The following is a 17,051-nucleotide window of genomic DNA, read 5'->3' on the forward strand; positions in this document are numbered from 1 at the left end:
GAGTTTTGGGCAAGGAGCCGGTGGGAATACTGGGAATGTCTGGAATCCCACCCTGGAGCATCCCACGGAAGGTGGGAATAAAATGTGGCCCCCGCAGCCACAGCAGAGCCTGAGGACAAGGACCTGTCAGGGGCAAGGAACTGAGCTCAGCTCAGCTTCAAAACAACAAAAACCAGCCCCAAAAAAAGCCCCACCCGAAGAGCAGCCACTCGAACCCCCCCGGCCCCAGGAAGGGGTGACGTGGTTTTGTTTCCTGAGATCCCCCAGGGACCCAAAACGGGCTCAGGAAGCGCCGAGCAGAGCCCGTCCCTTGTTCCTTGGCTGCCTGTGGGGGCTCCCTGTGCCCCGGGGATGAGGAGGAGGCTCCTCTTGGCTCCCCCTCTTCCCCCTTGAGCTCCAGTTTTTAGTCCCTGGGAGCAGCTGGATGAGCTCTTCGTGCTGGGGGTCCCCGTGGGGTCCCTGCCGGGCTGGGCCTGAGGGAGGGGTTGGGTCCTGTATCCTGGCACAGCTCCCAAAATCCCGCACGTTCCCCAGTGCTGGAGCCTGGCAGTGCTGGAGCCTGGCAGTGCTGAGCCTGGCAGTGCTGAGCCGTGCCTGGCATCCCATCTGAGCTGTAACTGGAGCTCTGAGAGCTCCTGGGCTGAGTTTAAATTGAGTTTAACTCCGAGCTGGGGCTGACCCCGATAATTCAGTGCCCTTCCAAGGGCTGAGCAGGGCAGGTCTGCAGGGGGAGGGTTGGAGAGGGCCCCTCACAAACCACATTTCCTTTCCCAGCACCAAAAGTGGGTGCAAAAAGGCTGCCTGGAAAGTCCCTCCCTGGGGTTCACGTGGTGCTCTCGAACCTCGATCCTTCCCGTTGGATCGTCAGGCCCAGCCTGATGATTTCCACACCTGATTTCCACACCTCAAACCTGTGGAAACCAAAGCATTTGTGCTCCCAGACCTTGGGGCTTTGGGGTGAAGCTGCTCCAAATCATGTGTCCCCTTGATGCTAGAGAAGAACCAAAGTCTTCAAAGGGGTTGTGTGGGGCTTGAACTTTCCTCGAGGAGATGCAAGAGGGCTCCTTTCCCTGAGCTTTCCCCTCCCTGGAAGTTTGGATGCCTCCAGGCAGGACAAGGTTCCTGGAGTTCCCAGGGAGCAGTCGCTGCAGTGCCGGCCCTGCCGTGGCTCTGGGGCTGGGGCAGTCCCTGGAATCGATAATGGGGTAAATAAACAGCCTTTCCCTGGATGTCCCGGCACAGTCTGTGCCCTCAGGTCGTGCCTGATGTGCCTGTGGGGCCGGGAAGGGGAGCAGGGATTTGGGGGCTCAGCCTGATGGGCTTTTGCACTTCCCTTTGTACCCAGAGGAGGCTCAGGAGGAGGAACTTGAGCAGCAGCACCTGAGCACACCCTTCTAAACTCACCCAGCCTGTTCTGCCCAGTTTTCTGCCCCTAAAACTGGGAAAACCAGCTGGGAACTCGCCCTTGGTGTTGGAGGGGAGCCTCTCTGGGAGCTGCTGCAGGAGCTCCTTGTTGTGATCAGCAGTTTACACAGGCGAGAGGCAGCTCAGGACACCTCAGGGCCCCTGTCTGGGCCCCCCCTCCTGTTCCACACAACTTTGTTCCCCTCTCCTCATCCTACCCCGAGTGTCCCACGCACTCCCAGTGCCCTGGGGGAGGCTGGAGTGGAGCTGCAGAGGAGTTTGTCCCTCCCTGAGTGCGAGGTGGGGGCTGGAGGAGGCTCAGGGGAGGTGGGAGCTGGGGAATCGTGGAGCACTCGGCCCTGGGAGGGTGGATCCAGGCAGGACTGATTGCTGGCACTGGCACAAGGTGACACACATGCCATGGCAGGGAGCTTATCTGCCCCGGGGCAGGGCCTGGATCCCAAATCAGGAGCTGTTGGGATGGGGTGAGTTGGCCAGGGCTCTGCTGGGAGCTATGTAAACAATCCAGCTGAACAAACCAGCACTTTCCAGCCCAGGGAAACATTCCTTGGCACTGCTTTCCTGCCTGTTGGAGGCTCCCATCAAGTGATGGGTGAATCTGGAGTGGGAAGGAGGATTTAAAAATACCCTGGGAGTTGTGCTGAGCTGCTGCAATCTGAACCTGTCCCTGCTCCCAAAAACCCAGCTGCCTTTTCCCCAGCAAACTCTGCTCCCACCTAGAGCAGGTGGATGAAGAGAGGCAGAGCTCAAGGAGAGGAATCAGGGATTTTATTCAGTGTCTGCCCTTCCAGCACAGGGGTTTCCTTCCTTCCCTGATCCAGGTGGGGATGGTGTTTGTGGCAATCCTTGGTCTGCCCCCCACTCTGGGCATCAAAGGGGGGGGGTGTTAAAGCTCCTCCCAAACTGCCAGAACTTAAAGGGAGTTTATAAAAAGCCAGGGAGGGACTTTGTGCATGAGCAGGGAGGGACAGGGCAGGGGGGGATGGAGCTGAACTGCCAGAGGGAGGGTTGGGTGGGATACTGGGAAGGAATCCTTCCCTGGGAGGGTGGGGAGGGGCTGGGATGGAATTCCCAGGGGATGCCCCATCCCTGGAAGCGCCCAAGGCCAGGTTGGAGCTGCCTGGGATGGTGGGAGATGTCCCTGCCTGGGGCAGGGGTGGGACTGGATGGGCTTTAAGGTCCCTCCAACCCAACCCATCCTGGGATTTGATGATTCCAAAGCCTCCCCCTGTCACTGTGTGTACCCCTTGGTGGCAGCTGGAGCAGTGACTGCTTGGGAAAATATCTATATTTGAATTTCAGGCTCAGGTTTTCTGTGCCTGTTTTCAGCAGCTGGGGGATAACCCTCTGTTAGGTTTTTCCTCCAGCAGGAATTAAACACACCCCCCCCCAGTCCAGTCCCTCGGGTGATTCCCAATCCTTTTATAAAGAACCACTCCCCAAACAAGTCCCCCTTCCCAGGATTTTAAAGGAGGTGGTTTTTGGTTTCCCAACCCAAGAGTTTGGTGTCTCCTCACAGTGGGGATGAACAAGCAGGAGAAGGGGGGAGGAGGTGGCCTTTTCCAAAGGGGTTATTCCTGACAGGTGCCCTTGATTTCCTATACCATTCTCTGCTGTCAGTTGAACTTCCAAGTATAAAAATATTTTAAAAAAGCCCCAAACCAAACCCACTAAGCTTGAATTCCCTGCAGTTAACCTTGTACCACTCTCTGCCTGTGAGAGGGAACTTGTGGAACCACAGAGACACCAAAAACCCCCTTTCTTCCCAGCCAATAATTGCTGTTCCCCCTCCAAACCCAGGTGGGGGCTGACCAAAAATCAGCACTTTCCCTCCAGAGGGACTGGAATTGCTTGTTGCCCCTGCCCAGGTGAGTTTCTGTCCTGAAAAGCTCCAAAATAACCAACCTTCCCCTCGGGGGGTTTGGCCAAAGGGGCCAGCTCTGACAGCAAAACCTGGTGCAGTGTCAGTGTTGGTGTCAAATCCCTCCCCGGGCATTTCGGGACCACTGCAAAAGGAGGGTCAAACTGGGTTTGGAGCCAGGCCAGAGGAGGCACCAAGGGGATCAGAGGCTTGGGAATGTTCCCCTGGAGAAGGGAAGGCTCCAGGGACACCTTGGAAGGGGCTCCAGGAGAGCTGGAGAGGGACTGGGGACAAGGCCTGGAGGGACAGGACAGAGGGAATGGCTTCCCACTGCCAGAGGGCAGGGAGAGATGGGAGATTGGGAAGGAATTCCTGCCTGGGAGGGTGAGGAGGGGCTGGGATGGAATTCCCAGAGGATGCCCCATCCCTGAAAGTGTCCAAGGCCAGGTTGGACAAACTTGGAGCCAGCTGGGATAGTGGGAGGTGTCCTGTGCAGGAACAGGATGAGCTTCAAGGCCCATTCCAACCCACCCCATTCCATGATTCCATGATTGATTCCATGAGATTGTTGGTGTTTCAGGGTCTGGTGGAACACCCCAGAGAGGAGGAGGAAGCTCTGCCTTCATCCCTTGCTGGGAGCAGCAGCTGGCACTGGTTTCTCTGGGAATGACCCAGCCTCTCCTGCAGCCAGAGCACCTTTCCCTGCTCCAACATTTATTCCCACTGGGAAAGGAGAACCATCCCTTAGCCCTAAATCTGCTGCAGGATTCACTTTCCAGGGAGCAACTGCAAGGTTTGAAAAGAAGTTGGGATCAAAAGCAGAACCAAGGGGGGGTAACAACACGTTTTACTCCAGGATTGAACAAACCCCTCCTCCCTCCCCTGAGCTGTTGATCAGCTCTTCCCACCCCCCAGCCCCTTGGCCTTCACAGTTTTACTCCATCACAAATAAATAACCTGGAAAAGAGTATTTTGCTTTCTTTAGAAAACTAAGCTTGGCTCTAAGTGGCAGCAGCGCAAGAGAGGAAACCACTAAACCCACCCACCTGCTCCTGCTGGGGTTGAACAGCGAGCTGGGTGTGTTGGAAAATCAAACCAACCAGTTGTTGATGACAGAAGCCTCGGAAATGGTTCAAGGGGACGTTCCTTATTTGCAAACCCTTGGTTGGGTTTAATGAGAAACGACTCTTACTTCCTGCTCATCCTGTTTTTCCCTCTAATGATCCCCCTCCAGCCCCTGTCCTGGCTCTGTGTGGTGGGGACAAGGGCTGAGCCTTTGGCAGTGCCAGTCAGTGCCTGGAGTGAGCACATCCAGGAGGAGATCCCAGCCCGTGCTCTCTCCGTGTTCTCAGTGCAGGGATGCCCTGAGGGTACAGGGGGGAGCTGCTGTTTGGAGCTGCCCAGGAGCCCCAGGGACTGGGGCAGGCCCAGCTCAGTCCAGGCTGCTCAGCCCTTGGCCAGGGCACCCATCCAGTGGTCCCAATCCCAATAATCCCAGTCCTGCTGCTGGGATGCCAGGCTGGGCCTCAGGAGTCCCTTCGGTGCTTCTTCTGCTCGTGGTACTCGGTGACTCTGCGCTGGAAATAGGCTGGGGATGAGAGGGGGGGCCTGGTGAGATGCTGGGGTGGGGTGGGGGGCACCCCAGCTGGGGAGGTGTGTGTGTCCCCTGGAGCTGTGCTGGGCTGGGACACAGAAAACTGCAGCCAGAGGGGCCCGGGGAAATGGGGAAGGGAAGGGAAGGGTCCAAGGCTGGGCTGGATGGGCTTGGAGCAACCTGGGCTGGTGGGAGGTGACCCTGCCTGGGGCAGGGGTGGAACGGGATGAACTTGGAGGTCCTTCCAACCCAAAACCAGTCTGGGATTCCAGGATTCTGGAACCCCTTGAGGCCACTGGGAGCAAACAGGAGCTGCTGCTGCCCTGAGCATCCCCAGCCTGTGTCCCCTCAGTGCCCCTCAGTGCCCCCTCAATGTCCCCTCAGTATCCCCTCAGTGTCCCCTCAGTATCCCTTCAGTGTCCCCTCAGTGTCCCCTCAGTGTCCCCTCAATATCTCTCCAGAATCCCCTCAGTGTCCCCTCAGAATTCCCTCAGTGTCCCCTCAGTGTCCCCCATGTCCCCTGGCTGGTCGGGGCCGGCTCTGTCCCCAGGCCTCCTCAGCTGGCCGGGGCAGGGGTTGGAAGGTCCCGTTACCTTCGGGGGGGATCCTGCTCCTCTCCGCCTCCTCGATGAACAGGGAGAACATGTTTGTCCTCACGAACCGCTTGAGGAACCTGCGGCAGCTCTTGGAGCTCAGGGCCTTGCAGAAGGAGCGCTCCTGGAAGGCGCCGGAGCCGCCCCGGCCCCACTTGATGTGTGCGGGGTAGTGACCCACCAGCCGCACGAAGAACTGCACAAAGGCCTCGGACACCAGGGCGTTCACCTGCTCGGAGGCTGCGGAGACAGGGAGAGCTCTGAGCACACACAGCAGGGTGGGGGTGGGATCTGGGCTGGAAGAGACCCCCCGGGATCACCCAGCCCAAGCCTCGGCCCTGCTCGGGACATCCCCGACAGTCCCAGGCTGTGCCCCAGAGGCTCCTCTCGAGCTCTGGCAGCCCCGGGGCTGTGCCCTCTGCCCTGGGAGCCTGTTCAGTGCCAAACTCCATCTGAAAGGTCTTTTCCATCCTAAATGATTCTCTAATTCCATGAGCAGTTGGGGTTCACCCCCCACCAGGCCCCCCAACATCAGCTCCCGGGGCAGCACAGGGGGCCCAGCCCTGAACTCATGCCGGGACCAGGAGCTGCTGCAGGACCTGGGGGTGCAAACAGGAACCGACCTTTGGGGTGCTGTTTGGGGGCTGGGATGGGATCGTTCTCCTCCCAGCTGGATAGGGCAGAGCAACAGGAAAACCCACGCAGGGCTGGCCCAAATTTGCCCTGGGACTCGCTGGGAGCTGAGCCAGGGAGGGCTCCGTGTCCCCTCCAGCCCGGGGACAGCCCTGAGAAAACCATCCCAGGGAGCCACAACCTCACAGAACCACAGAGTCACCCCCAAGAGTCCCCCCCTGTGCCCCAGGGGATCATCCAAACCCTCCTGCAGCTCTGGCAGCCTTGGGGCTGTGCCCACTGCCCTGGGGAGCCTGTTCAGTGCCAACCACCCTCTGGGGGAAGAACCTTTCCCTGAGAGCCACCCTGAGCCTGCCCTGACACAGCTCCAGCCATTCCCTGGGGGCTGTCCCTGGTCCCCCCAGAGCAGAGCTCAGTCCTGCCCCTCCTCTGCCCCTGCCCAGGCAGTTGGAACTGCAGGGAGGTCTCCCCTCAGTCTCCTCTGCTCCAGCTGAACACACCAAGTGCCCTCAGCCCCTCGAGGCCCTTCCCCATCCTTGTTGCCTCCTTTGGACACTCTAATGGCTTATCCTATAAGTGGGTGATATTTTAACCTGCTCTGTGCCTGCATCCCAAGGAATTACTTGCTCCAAGCCCCCCCTGCCAGTGAACAAACACCAGACTCGTTTTACTGAGGGAGCCCTGGCTGTTGTTCCTTTCCAAACACTTTATACTGGCCAAGATCCATTTTTCCAGCAGAATTCGCTGTTCCTGCTCACAGGTTTCCCCAGACAGAGGAACAGCCAAGGGATTTCCCTCCTGGGGCTGCACTTTGTTGCAAACAGGGACAGGAACATCCCAGACCGGGCCCCTTTGGGACATCCCTTGGCCCTGGGGCAGCTCTGGCCTGTGTTTACTGGGAGTACAGACACGTCCTTACTGAGCACGTTGTTGTTGTAGTTGTGCTTGGTCAGAGCCATCAGCATCTCGTTCTGCAGCTTCAGGGGCAGGATCTGCTCCTCATCACCCACCTGGAAGGACAGGGAGCCATGGAGGGCCTGGCACTGCTGGGATCCACAGACCCACAGGTGGCTGTGCATTGGCACAGCCCATCAAGTGAGGTTTGGAAACTCATTAATTAATTAGTTAATTATCATTGCAAGGTCCTGTGGTGATTCTGGGGCTGGGATGGACCCCCTGCTCCAGCTCCCAACAAGCAGTGGCTGGAGATGTCCCCTCATGGGACATTCCCTTTGGTGGGGGACACTGAGGTGGCTCTGCCCCCAAAATCACAGAGCCATAGAATCCCAGGGTGGGTTGGGTTGGAGGGACCTCAAAGCCCTTCCAGCCCCACCCCTGCCCTGGGCAGGGACACCTCCCACTATCCCAGGCTGCTCCAGCCTGGCCTTGGGCACTTCCAGGGCTGGGGCAGCCACAGCTTCTCTGGGAATTCCATCCCAGCCCCTCCCCACCCTCCCAGGGCAGAATTCCCTCCCAGTGTCCCATCTGCCCTCTGGCAGTGGGAAGCCATTTGAGAAGGTGGAAGCTGCCAGGTGTCCAACAGTGAGGGGGAAAGGCCCTTCCCAGGCCAGCCCAGCCCCCCAGGGGTTCCTACCGCCCGGATGATCTTCCCTTGGCACAGATCCACCATCAGGGCCTGCAAGAGAGCGGGGAGGGAGCAGGGTTAGCTCTCCTGAGTCATCCACCATCCTCCCCCTGCTTTGGGTGAGCCTGGTGCGTGTGCAGGACGGTGGAGGAGAGGGATCAGCCCCTCTGTGCCGGGGAGGGGGGGCCTGGGCAGGGGGTCTAGGGCAGCCCCCAGGGCTGGTGTTGGCCACAGCTTTGGGGCCTCGTCCTCTTCTCTGCCTCCTCCAGCTTGGGATGATCCCAAGAGCTGCTCCCTGAGCCCTTGGGATGATCCCAACAGCCTTTCCCTGAGCCCTTGGAATGATCCTTGAGCTGCTCCCCGAGCCCTTGGGACGATCCTTGAGCTGCTCCTCGAGCCCTTGGAATGATCCTTGAGCCACTCCTGAGCCCCAGCAGGTGAGCAGCAGCACCCAGGGACACGTGGGGGTGTTGCCCCCGGTGCCAACAGGAGGGGACAAGGAGGACACCCCGGTTTCCCAGGTGTGATTTCCCAATTTCCAGCCTCTCTGGCTGGGAAAAGGGCCCAGCCAGAGCCTCCAGCCCCTGGGCCAGCCCAAGGCAGGGTCACAGAATCATGGATGGCCCCATCCCCTCCCAGGGCTGAGGTACCTCCTCCATGGGCTGCTCCAGGACCCGCTCCAGGTGCTGCAGCTGGATGCCCACCATGAAGGGCGTGGGGCAGCAGACGGTGTCCAGCAGGCACTCGGGGACCACGGGGATGTAGGTGTGTGCCCAGGTGAAGGGGTACAGCAGAGCAGCCACCGCGTGGATACACTGGGACAGGACGCTGGGGACAAGGACGGGGGGTCACAGCGTGCCCCGAGTGGGAAGAGCCCCACAGGGATGAGCAGCTCCAGCTCTGGATGAAGGGCCCACCCAGGGGTCACACCCACCACCTGGGCAAGGTTGGCACCGGGTTGTGACCAGCTCAGCTCCTCCAGGGAGGAAAAGGGATGTCACTGCTGGGCGGGAACATCCCACCCTGAGCTCCTTCCAGGGGGTTTGGTGGGGTTTTTTTTAACTCCAGGGCTCACCTGAGCTCCTGTGCCAGGAAGATGAGCCTCCTCTCCAGCACGGCAGAGGCGAAGATGTGCAGGATGAGGGGGGGACTGAGCCGCTGAAGCAGAGCCTGGAATTCCACGTGCTCCAGGTGGGCGTCCACGGGCCGGGTGAGCTCGATGAGCTGCCCAGGGAGAGCCACAAAGCCCAGCTTAGGGGGGTGACACCCCCTGCACTGCCCTGGCCCCTCAAAAGGGGCTGGGGGGCAGGTGATGCCCCGGGTCTGCAGCTTCTGTGCCGTGTCCCCCTGTGAGGCACAAATCCATCTCATCCCACCGGGACATCTGGGCTGTGCTGAGGGGGCAGGGGAGGCCACCTGGATGTGCCCTATGGGGTTGTTTGGGATTTTTAACCTCTTTTCTGCAGTGCTCCCTGCCAGGACACAGCCCATCTCGGTGTCCCTCGGCTCACCCGGGAGCAGCAGATGCAGGGAAGGGGGGAGGGCTGAGGGAGTGACTTTTGCTACAAAACCCACACCACCTTCCTCTAGAGCCTCTCTGGCCTGGGAATTCCCAGCCAGGATGGCCCAAAAGTGAGGGATCTAATGGACATTTGTAGCTGCTGTGGCCACTCAGCTGCCTTGGCCCCTGACAGGGGTGTCCCCCACCCCGCTGGCCACGTTGAGGGCAGTGGGAGATGGTGGGCACTGAAGGGTTAATAGGACCTTCTCCTCACCCTTGGGGGGAAATCCCCCTTTTCCAGCATGGAGCATCTTCCCAGCCAGTGGAGCATCTCCAGCCAGGGCTCCCCAGCCCCTCCCCAGCACCAATCCCACCCCAGCCCTGGCTCGCAGCCCAGGCAGCTCCCACAGTTTATCTTCCCCCTTTTCCCCTCTTGTCTCCCTGATCTCCTGGCCCTGCTCCAGCCCCTTCCTGGAGCCCCAGAGTGCAGCTCTTTCGAAGAACACCCTCGTTCCTCCTCCCTGCTCAGCCCTGTGGCTCTCAGGGCAGCCTGGCCCTGGGCCAGGGCATTGAGAAACCCTTTCACAAGAGCCTTCCTGGATGAAGAAATCCATGGCTTGGCTTTCCAGCCGCTCCAACTGTCTTCCCTCAGCCCCTCCCTGGCAGGACACAGCCCCAGGATGCCCAGCACTGACACCTTTCCCATTTTTCCAGCCCAGCTTTGCCACAGGGGACAGGAAAAGCAAATGAAACGTTGTGGGTTGGGCGTGGGTGGGACAATCCATGCCTGGATCAGGTCTCTGCACAGGGACAGACTGGGAATGCTGCTCTACCCCTGCCTGTGGGGATAAAGCAGGGCAGGAATCAGAGCTCTGGAGGGGAGTGGAGTCATGGAATCATGGAATTATTAAGGTTGGAAAAGCCCTCCAAGAGAATGGAGTCCAACAGTTCCCCCCGTTCACCACTGCCCACATCCCCAGGTGCCCCATGCACGGGTTGGACGAGCAATTCTAGGGATGGGGACTCCACCAGCACCCTGGGCAGCTGTGCCAGGGCCTGGCCAGCCTTTCAGGGAAGAGATTTGGCACCTCTGGGCGCCCCAGGGACCCCCAGCACGGCCTCTCCCTCGGGACTGTGTGACTGGGGAGGTTTCGGGGTGGCAGCTCCAGCTCTGGGGGGAGCTGGGTGGGCTCCATCCTCATCCTCATCCTCATCCTCATCCTCATCCTCATCCTCATCCTCATCCTCATCCTCGCTGGGTCAGGAGGGAGGTGACACCCCCATTCCTGAGGGATGGGGCTCCAACCCCCCCGCTGGTCCCTGGCATGCCCCGTGCCCAGGAGGTGCCCCCATCCCGCCCCACCTCGGTGCCTGACTCGGGGATGAAGCTCTTGATGGTGACGGATTTCCCGGGAGCCGGGAAGGGCGATTCCCGCAGGCCCTGCATGAAGGGGTAGATCACGGCCATGGAGATCTGGCGCCTCTTCTCCACCTCGTCCAGGATCTGTGGGAGGGAGCACGAGCTGGGAATCACCCACGGGACACGGAACGGGGGCTGGGGCTGCCACTTGGGCAAAGGGGGCCACCACTGGGACAAAGGGGCCACCACTGGGACAAAGGGGCCACCACTGGGACAAATGGGCACCACTGGGACAAAGGGGCCACCAGCCCCCAGAGTCACCACATCCCTACCTTGGAGAAGAGCCCAAAGCAGCCCAGGCAGCTGATGATGCAGAAAACCTCAGGGAGCCGGACCCCACGGCCAGAGGGCTGGAAGGGGATGGGAAAAGGGTCTGAGCATCTCTCACCCCACTGCACCAGCTCCACCCTCTCCACAGAGACCCCTCCCCCAAATTCCCAGTCGCTCCCTGGGGGATTCTGGGAGCTGGGCCCAAATCCAAGGGTGCAGCTGCTGCTGGAAAAGCTGGGGGTGCCCGGGGAGGGTGACTCGGGGGCCAGAGCTGGGGGTTATTTGGGTGCAAAGTCCTCTGGCACATTCCCAAACCCTCCTCCCAGCCGGACACACGTTCTCCAAGACATCCTGCCCCACCACCCTTGGAGCTAATCCTGCCTCCTGCTACAGCAGGGACCACCAGCATGAGTTCCCTGGAGTTTTATTCCTCTTTCCAACTGGACTATCCTGGGCCCATTTCCTCCCTCCAGGCATCCCGTTCCAACAGCCTGACCTCGGCCCCAGATGATGAATTGGGAAGGCACAGGGGGATGGAGGGACAGTGGGTGCAGAAAGTCCCCAAACCATGGCACAGGGGTGTCCCTGTGGGTTTGTTTCCCTGTGGATTTGTGTCCCTGGGGGGTTATGTCCCTGTGGGTTTGTGTCCCTGTGGATTTGTGTCCCTGTGGATTTGTGTCCCTGGGGGTTTATGTCCCTGTGGGTTTGTGTCCCTGTGCGAACCAGCAGCCCAGGAAAGCCATCCCAGCTCACACCGACCCCGAGCTGCCCGCCCTGAGCTCACGCTCAGCCCCTGCTCAGAGGCAGCTTTGGGGCTGGGGCTGAGGGAAGGGCTCTGGGACCACCCCTGGAGGTTCCTCCTGGGGTCTGTGGCTCTTGGCTCCTGGATGGACACCCCCTCCCCCATCCTGATCCCACGTGGGATTTGCAGCCACCCTGACCCGCTGGAGCCAAGGGAAAGGATGGAGGAAGCTGCAGAGATCAACTGGGAATCATGGAATGGTTACAGCTGGAAAAGCCCTCCGAGACCCCCAGCTCCAAACACCAGCCCAGCACCACCACGTGCACCCCAAACCTTGTCCCCAGGTGCCACATCCCCATATTTTAGGAACCCTCATGTTTTCCTCCATGCAGCATCCGACTGATCCCCGGGGAGAGCCCCCAAACCCCCCTCATTGTGTTACCACCTCTGCCCTGTGGTCTGAGCTCGTCACCAGGCTGGGCAGAGGGTGTTGTGTCCCAGCAGGGCTGACCCCGGGCCGGGGGTGCAGGGGGTTCTCACCAGCAGCCTCCGGCAGTACCCGATCTTCCTGCTGCCGTCCACGTTGGTCAGCACGAACGAGAAGGTCTCGCTGCCAGGGAAGAAAAGATGGGATGGATGGGATGGGATGGGATGGGATGGGATGGGATGGGATGGGATGGGATGGGATGGGATGGGCCGGTTGCCCCCAGAGGGGCAGTGCCTGTGAACTCAGGGCAGTACCTGGTGAATTTGGGGCAGTGCCTGTGAACTCAGGGCAGTACCTGGTGAACTCAGTGACGGGGGCCCAGTTGTTGCCGTCGGGGAAGCAGAAGAGGGGGATGGCTTTGAGCAGTCGTTCCTCCTCCTCCCTCTGGCCCTTCAGCAGGTTCTCACGCTGGAATTGAGGGGGTGAGTCAGGGTGCCCATCGTGCCCAGGGATGGGGTGGGATGGGCTGTGTCCTGACAGGATCCCCAGCTGGGCACATCCCTGGACAAGCATCTCCCAAACCCCAACTGTTACCTCTTCCACCCCGTGGATGTTGAGGCCCAGCTGAGGCACCCTCTGCAAACGAGGGGTCTCCCTCTGTGCCATCTCCCCAAGCTGTGATTCCACCACTCTGCTCCCCCCTTCTGGGTCAGGGGTCTGGGACCACCCCCAGCAGGATCCTCCTGGGGTCTGGCCCTGGGCTGGGACGTGGGAAGGGACAGAAGGTCCCAGCAAAGCTCTGGGGCTCAGAGTGTTTTTCTCTGCTCTTCTCCCCTGGATTTAATGGTGGGGAGGGAACAACATCTCCTTTTTTTCCTCTAAATTTGGAAGGTTGGATCTGGTCAGAAACATGGCACTGAATACCTTTGGGAACTGGTAGGAGATTCTGGGTTCATAATGTCCCTCTGAGACCTTCTTGAGCGACACCACCACCAGGTACTCGAAGAAGAACTGCCCAGAGCAGAGGATGGAGCTCCTCTCCCCCACCTTCCCCTGGGGCATCTGAGGGGGGGTGTTCTCTGCAGCAGAGGCCTCATCTTTTCCTTCTGTACTCAAAAAAAACCAAACAACCAAAACATCAGATCAGAGGGAACTGAGAAGAGTGGGGTGTCCTGAGGGCAGAGTCACACACGGCCTGGCACAGAAAGGGGAGAAAAATGGCTTTTCTGAGTCTTTTCAGGAAAATCCAAGTGCCCTCAGACACCCCAGCCCCCCTTTGCCCCAGCCCAGGGCGGGATGGCCCAGGGCTCCACTGGAACATCCGCAGGGAGGGGTGGGAATGTGTTTGGAGCAGCTCGTTGGGTCCCCTCGGGGCAAACAAAGAGCAAACAAAGAGCCCAGGTCTTGTTCCAGCACCTCCAGAGGCTCCAGGGGGATGAATCCCTGCCAGAAGTCCTCAGTGCTGGGAATTGCTGGTTGCAGCTGAGCTGCTCCAGGGTTTTCCCTAAAGCACAGCCCAGAAGATTCCCGAGATCCCAGCCCAGTTCTGGCTGGGCCGGTTGGGGAGGGTCAGAGTCGGCTGCCACACCCCCAGAACCCGGAACAAGAGGGAAAAGAGCCCCATCCGGGTCTCCAAGAGATGATCCCGAGGGATGTGTGAGGGCTGGGAAGGAGAGGAGTTAAATGCTGCCAGACCATGCCCCAGCTCTGCCCTCTCCCAGCTCGTGACTCCCTTTATCCTGGCTCTTGGCACAGGCACTGTCCCAGGCTTGGCCTCTCTCTGCCCACCACGGGGAGGTGGAGGAGATAAAGCTGGAGCTCCTCCTCCTCCAGCAGTGCTGGTGGACATCCCACCCCATGTCTCCATCCTTCAGTCTGGAAACACCTCTCCAGTCTCTGCTCCAGGTCACAGGGAGCTGACAGGAGGAGGTGACACCGTCCCATCCCGGGATGTCCCTTCCCAGGGATCTGAGACGCCTTTTCCCAGGAAATCTCTGGGGCTGCTCCACCTCCACCTGCAAAGTCCTTCCTCTTGGAAAAGGGAAATTCATCCCAAAGAGCTCCCTGGGCAGCAGGGGAAGCCCAGGAACATTCCAAGGCTGAGGACACCCGGTTTGTCCCCCACGGGGATCCCCGAGACATTCCTGGGAGGAGCTCTGGGAAAAAGAGGACAAAATGGGCTTTGCTTCTCCTGCTCCTCCTCGGGATGCTCCAGCAACGCCTTCTGTCCAATCCCACCTCCAGGGCCGGGCAGGGGTTGTTGGGGGTCCCCAGGGAGCACCTGGGGGTGCTGGGGGGGGCCCTTCCCATCACCGGGGCAGGACGAGGCTCTGGTTCAATCCTGCCTTTCCAGTCCCGTCCTGCATTTCAGGGAACCCCGGATGAGGGCCCGGATTTGCATCTTGGCCGCGGGGTTTTCAAGCGAACGAGTCAAACCCGCCGCCGGGGGGAGGAGGGGCCGGTCATTCCGGCACGTGGAGAAGTTTGGATCACTGGCTCCGGCTGCAAAGCCATCCCAGCAGAGCCCGAATCCCTCGGGGACAGCAACCCTCCGTCCCTGGGCTGCCAAACCAGCTCGGAGGATGTCCGGAACGTGGCAGGGGAGATGCCGGTGCTTCCCGAACCCAGCAGGATTCCCGGCAACACAAAACCCCATCACCGGAGTCACACACGCAGCCCCTGCAGGGACGGCTCGGGGACCACCACTCGGGTCCTTGCGGGGGGAGGGGAGAGGGGGTCCTGGGGTGTTTATAGGGTCCCTGGGGGGTCTCTGGGGTACATTGAAGGCAGCTGGGCTGGGCCCTTCAGGGTTTTGGGGTGGGGTCCTCGGGTACATAAAGGGGTGTTGGGGGGATCCTGGGGTGACTCCTTGGTGCCCGTGGGGGTGTGTGGGGCTATTGGGGTGGAGCCCACTGACCCCAACCCCCCGCCCCCGAAACACCACCGGCCAGGGACTGGCCGGGGGTGTTTCGAGAGGGTTTGGGGCCAGGGATCGGGTCCCCCCACTGTGGATCTTCCCCACTCCATCCTCCGGGCACGGGGAGGGCAAAGGCTGCCCCGGGGTTTCCTTGTGCCAGTGTGGCACAACCTGTTCCCTTCCTCCCGGAACAGTCCCCGGGCCGTGCCGAGCCAAAGTCTCCCGAGTTGGAAATGGGGGGTGGAGGGGGGTGTGGAAAAAGCTTTGGCTTTTTTATCCAACCTCTCCTGCTGAGCTGGGAACAGCCTCGATGGCACCCAGAGCCACGGGTGGGGTGAGTGGGAACCTGTGGGGCTGCCCCCGGGATGGGGGAAAGCCCCCCGGGGCTGGGGAGGGCTCAGCTGGGACGGGGTGGGCTCCTGGGATGGGCTGATCCCCCAGAATAGGGTGATCCCCCGGGATGGGGTGAATCCTCCCGGGATGGGGTGAATCCCCGGGACGGGCTGAATCCCCCCCGGATGGGGTGATCCCCCAGGATGGGATGATCCCCCTGGGATGGGCTGGTCCTTTGGGATGGACTGAACCCCCCCGGGATGGGCTGATCCCCCAGGGTGGGTTGCACTGCCGGGTCTGGGGTGATCCCCCGAGGACGGAGCACGCCCCGGGAGGTGCGGGGAGCGCCGGGGGCGGCCGGGCCGAGCTGGGCTGTGCGGGGGCAGCGCGAACGGACCGGGCTGGAGGGCTCCGAGCCGGGGTCGGGGCAGGGGCCAGTCCCGTCTGTCCCCCCTGGCGCTGCCCGGGAATGTTCTCGCTCTGCTGGCCGGTCCGGGACCTGTCCCAACCCCGACAGTGACCCCGACCCCGGCACCCCTCGGAGCCCCTCCCGTCTCTCACCTCTGCGCCCGGGGCGCCGGAGGCTCCGTCGGAAGAAGTTGCCGATGGAAGAAGCCATGGTGGCCCCGGCGCGGAGCGGCCCCGGGGTGACCCCACAGCGGCCCCGGGGTGACCCCACAGCGGTCCCGGAACGACCCCCGAGCGTTCCCGGAGCGGCCCCGGCGCGGCCCGGGGGGAGGGCTCGGCTTCCGCCCGCCGAGCTTTCGCTTTCCCGGGGGAGGAGGGACGGGGCGGAGAGGAGGAGGAGGAGAAGAAGGAGGAGGAGGAGGAGGGAACCGGGCAGCACCTGGAACCCGCCGGGCACCGGAGACTTTCCCTGGGAGCGGGGGCGCTGGGGCATGGGGCGGGGCGGGGAACCGGGAGAACCGGGAATGGGGGGCCCGGGAGCATCGGGAATGAGCGGAGCGGGGAGCCGAGGAAGGCAGGAGGAGCCGGGGTAGGGGATCCGGGAGTACAGGGATGCGGGGAGAACCGGGAATGCGGAGCGCCGGGAATGGGGGAGCTGGGAATACCTGGCTGCAGAAGAACCAGGAGCAGCAGGCACGGGGGTCCCGGGAGCAGCGGGCACGGGGGTCGCGGGGCAATGGGGGAGCCGGGAGCGCCCCGGGGGATGAGGATGCCAGAAGGAACCGGGAACGAGGCATCCAGGAGAACAGGAGGGAGCTGAGCAACCCCACAGACCGGGCTGGGCATCCCGGTGGGGGGGCGGGCACAGGGTGGGAATCGGGGCATGGCCCCTGGCGACAAGGGATGGCTTTGCCCTTCACCACAGGGGTCAAAACCCGCCCCCCCAGTGCTCCAGCACTGCCCACGTCGTGCTCCGGCCTCTCCCGAGCCCTTTTCTCCCGGGAACCCCCCCAGAGCCGGGGCCGGGGGTGACACGGACCCGTCCCCTCCAGGGCACAGAGGTTTTGGGGTCTCCTGCTCTGCAGGGTGATGGGGAACCAGCCCCATCATCACCCACCCCAGTGATGCTTCATTCCCGTAGGCTGCGAGCTCGTCCTGGCTCTGCTCGGGAATTCCGGAGCTGTGCTTTCCCTCGGGAATTCCGGAGCTGTCCTTTCCCTCGGAATGGCGTTTCTCCACCGCTCAGAGATTTATTCCCCCTCCCAGGTGCTTCATCCAGCAGGAAGAGCAGTTCCTTAGTGCTGGCAATCCCGAGTCTCCCTGTCCTGGAGCTGCTCGGCTT

At 61.3% G+C, this 17,051-nt stretch overlaps 1 protein-coding gene across 1 annotated transcript; it reads right to left on the bottom strand.

Annotated features, from left to right (window-relative positions):
* Positions 1–4,213: 4,213 nt before the first annotated feature.
* DENND2D (DENN domain containing 2D) lies at positions 4,214–15,996 on the bottom strand. The gene is made up of 12 exons (XM_050323163.1): positions 15,863–15,996; positions 12,976–13,157; positions 12,407–12,519; positions 12,165–12,234; positions 10,885–10,962; positions 10,556–10,696; positions 8,767–8,915; positions 8,342–8,519; positions 7,701–7,742; positions 7,026–7,116; positions 5,474–5,713; positions 4,214–4,874 (listed from the first exon to the last, which is right to left on the bottom strand). Exons 1-12 carry the CDS (start codon positions 15,918–15,920, stop codon positions 4,813–4,815), a joined length of 1,404 nt encoding a protein of 467 aa, XP_050179120.1. The 5' UTR covers positions 15,921–15,996; the 3' UTR covers positions 4,214–4,812.
* Between the last annotated feature and the right edge of the window lie 1,055 nt (positions 15,997–17,051).

Source organism: Myiozetetes cayanensis, unplaced genomic scaffold (assembly GCF_022539395.1).
Source record: "Myiozetetes cayanensis isolate MyiCay16 unplaced genomic scaffold, myiCay2020 scf29, whole genome shotgun sequence".
In the NCBI taxonomy this organism is placed as follows: Eukaryota; Metazoa; Chordata; class Aves; order Passeriformes; family Tyrannidae; genus Myiozetetes; species Myiozetetes cayanensis.

What these genes read in the sequence shown, in the direction of transcription:
- DENND2D (XM_050323163.1), bottom strand. Translation starts at nt 15,920, where the DNA reads ATGGCTTCTTCCATCGGCAACTTCTTCCGACGGAGCCTCCGGCGCCCC. An exon ending in CCCGTCACTGAGTTCACCAG is followed by an intron (nt 12,235 to 12,406) that starts GTACTGCCCTGA and finishes CTTCCCTGGCAG; the next exon opens with CGAGACCTTCTCGTTCGTGC. An exon ending in GGTACTGCCGGAGGCTGCTG is followed by an intron (nt 10,963 to 12,164) that starts GTGAGAACCCCC and finishes ATCCCCTTCCAG; the next exon opens with CCCTCTGGCCGTGGGGTCCG.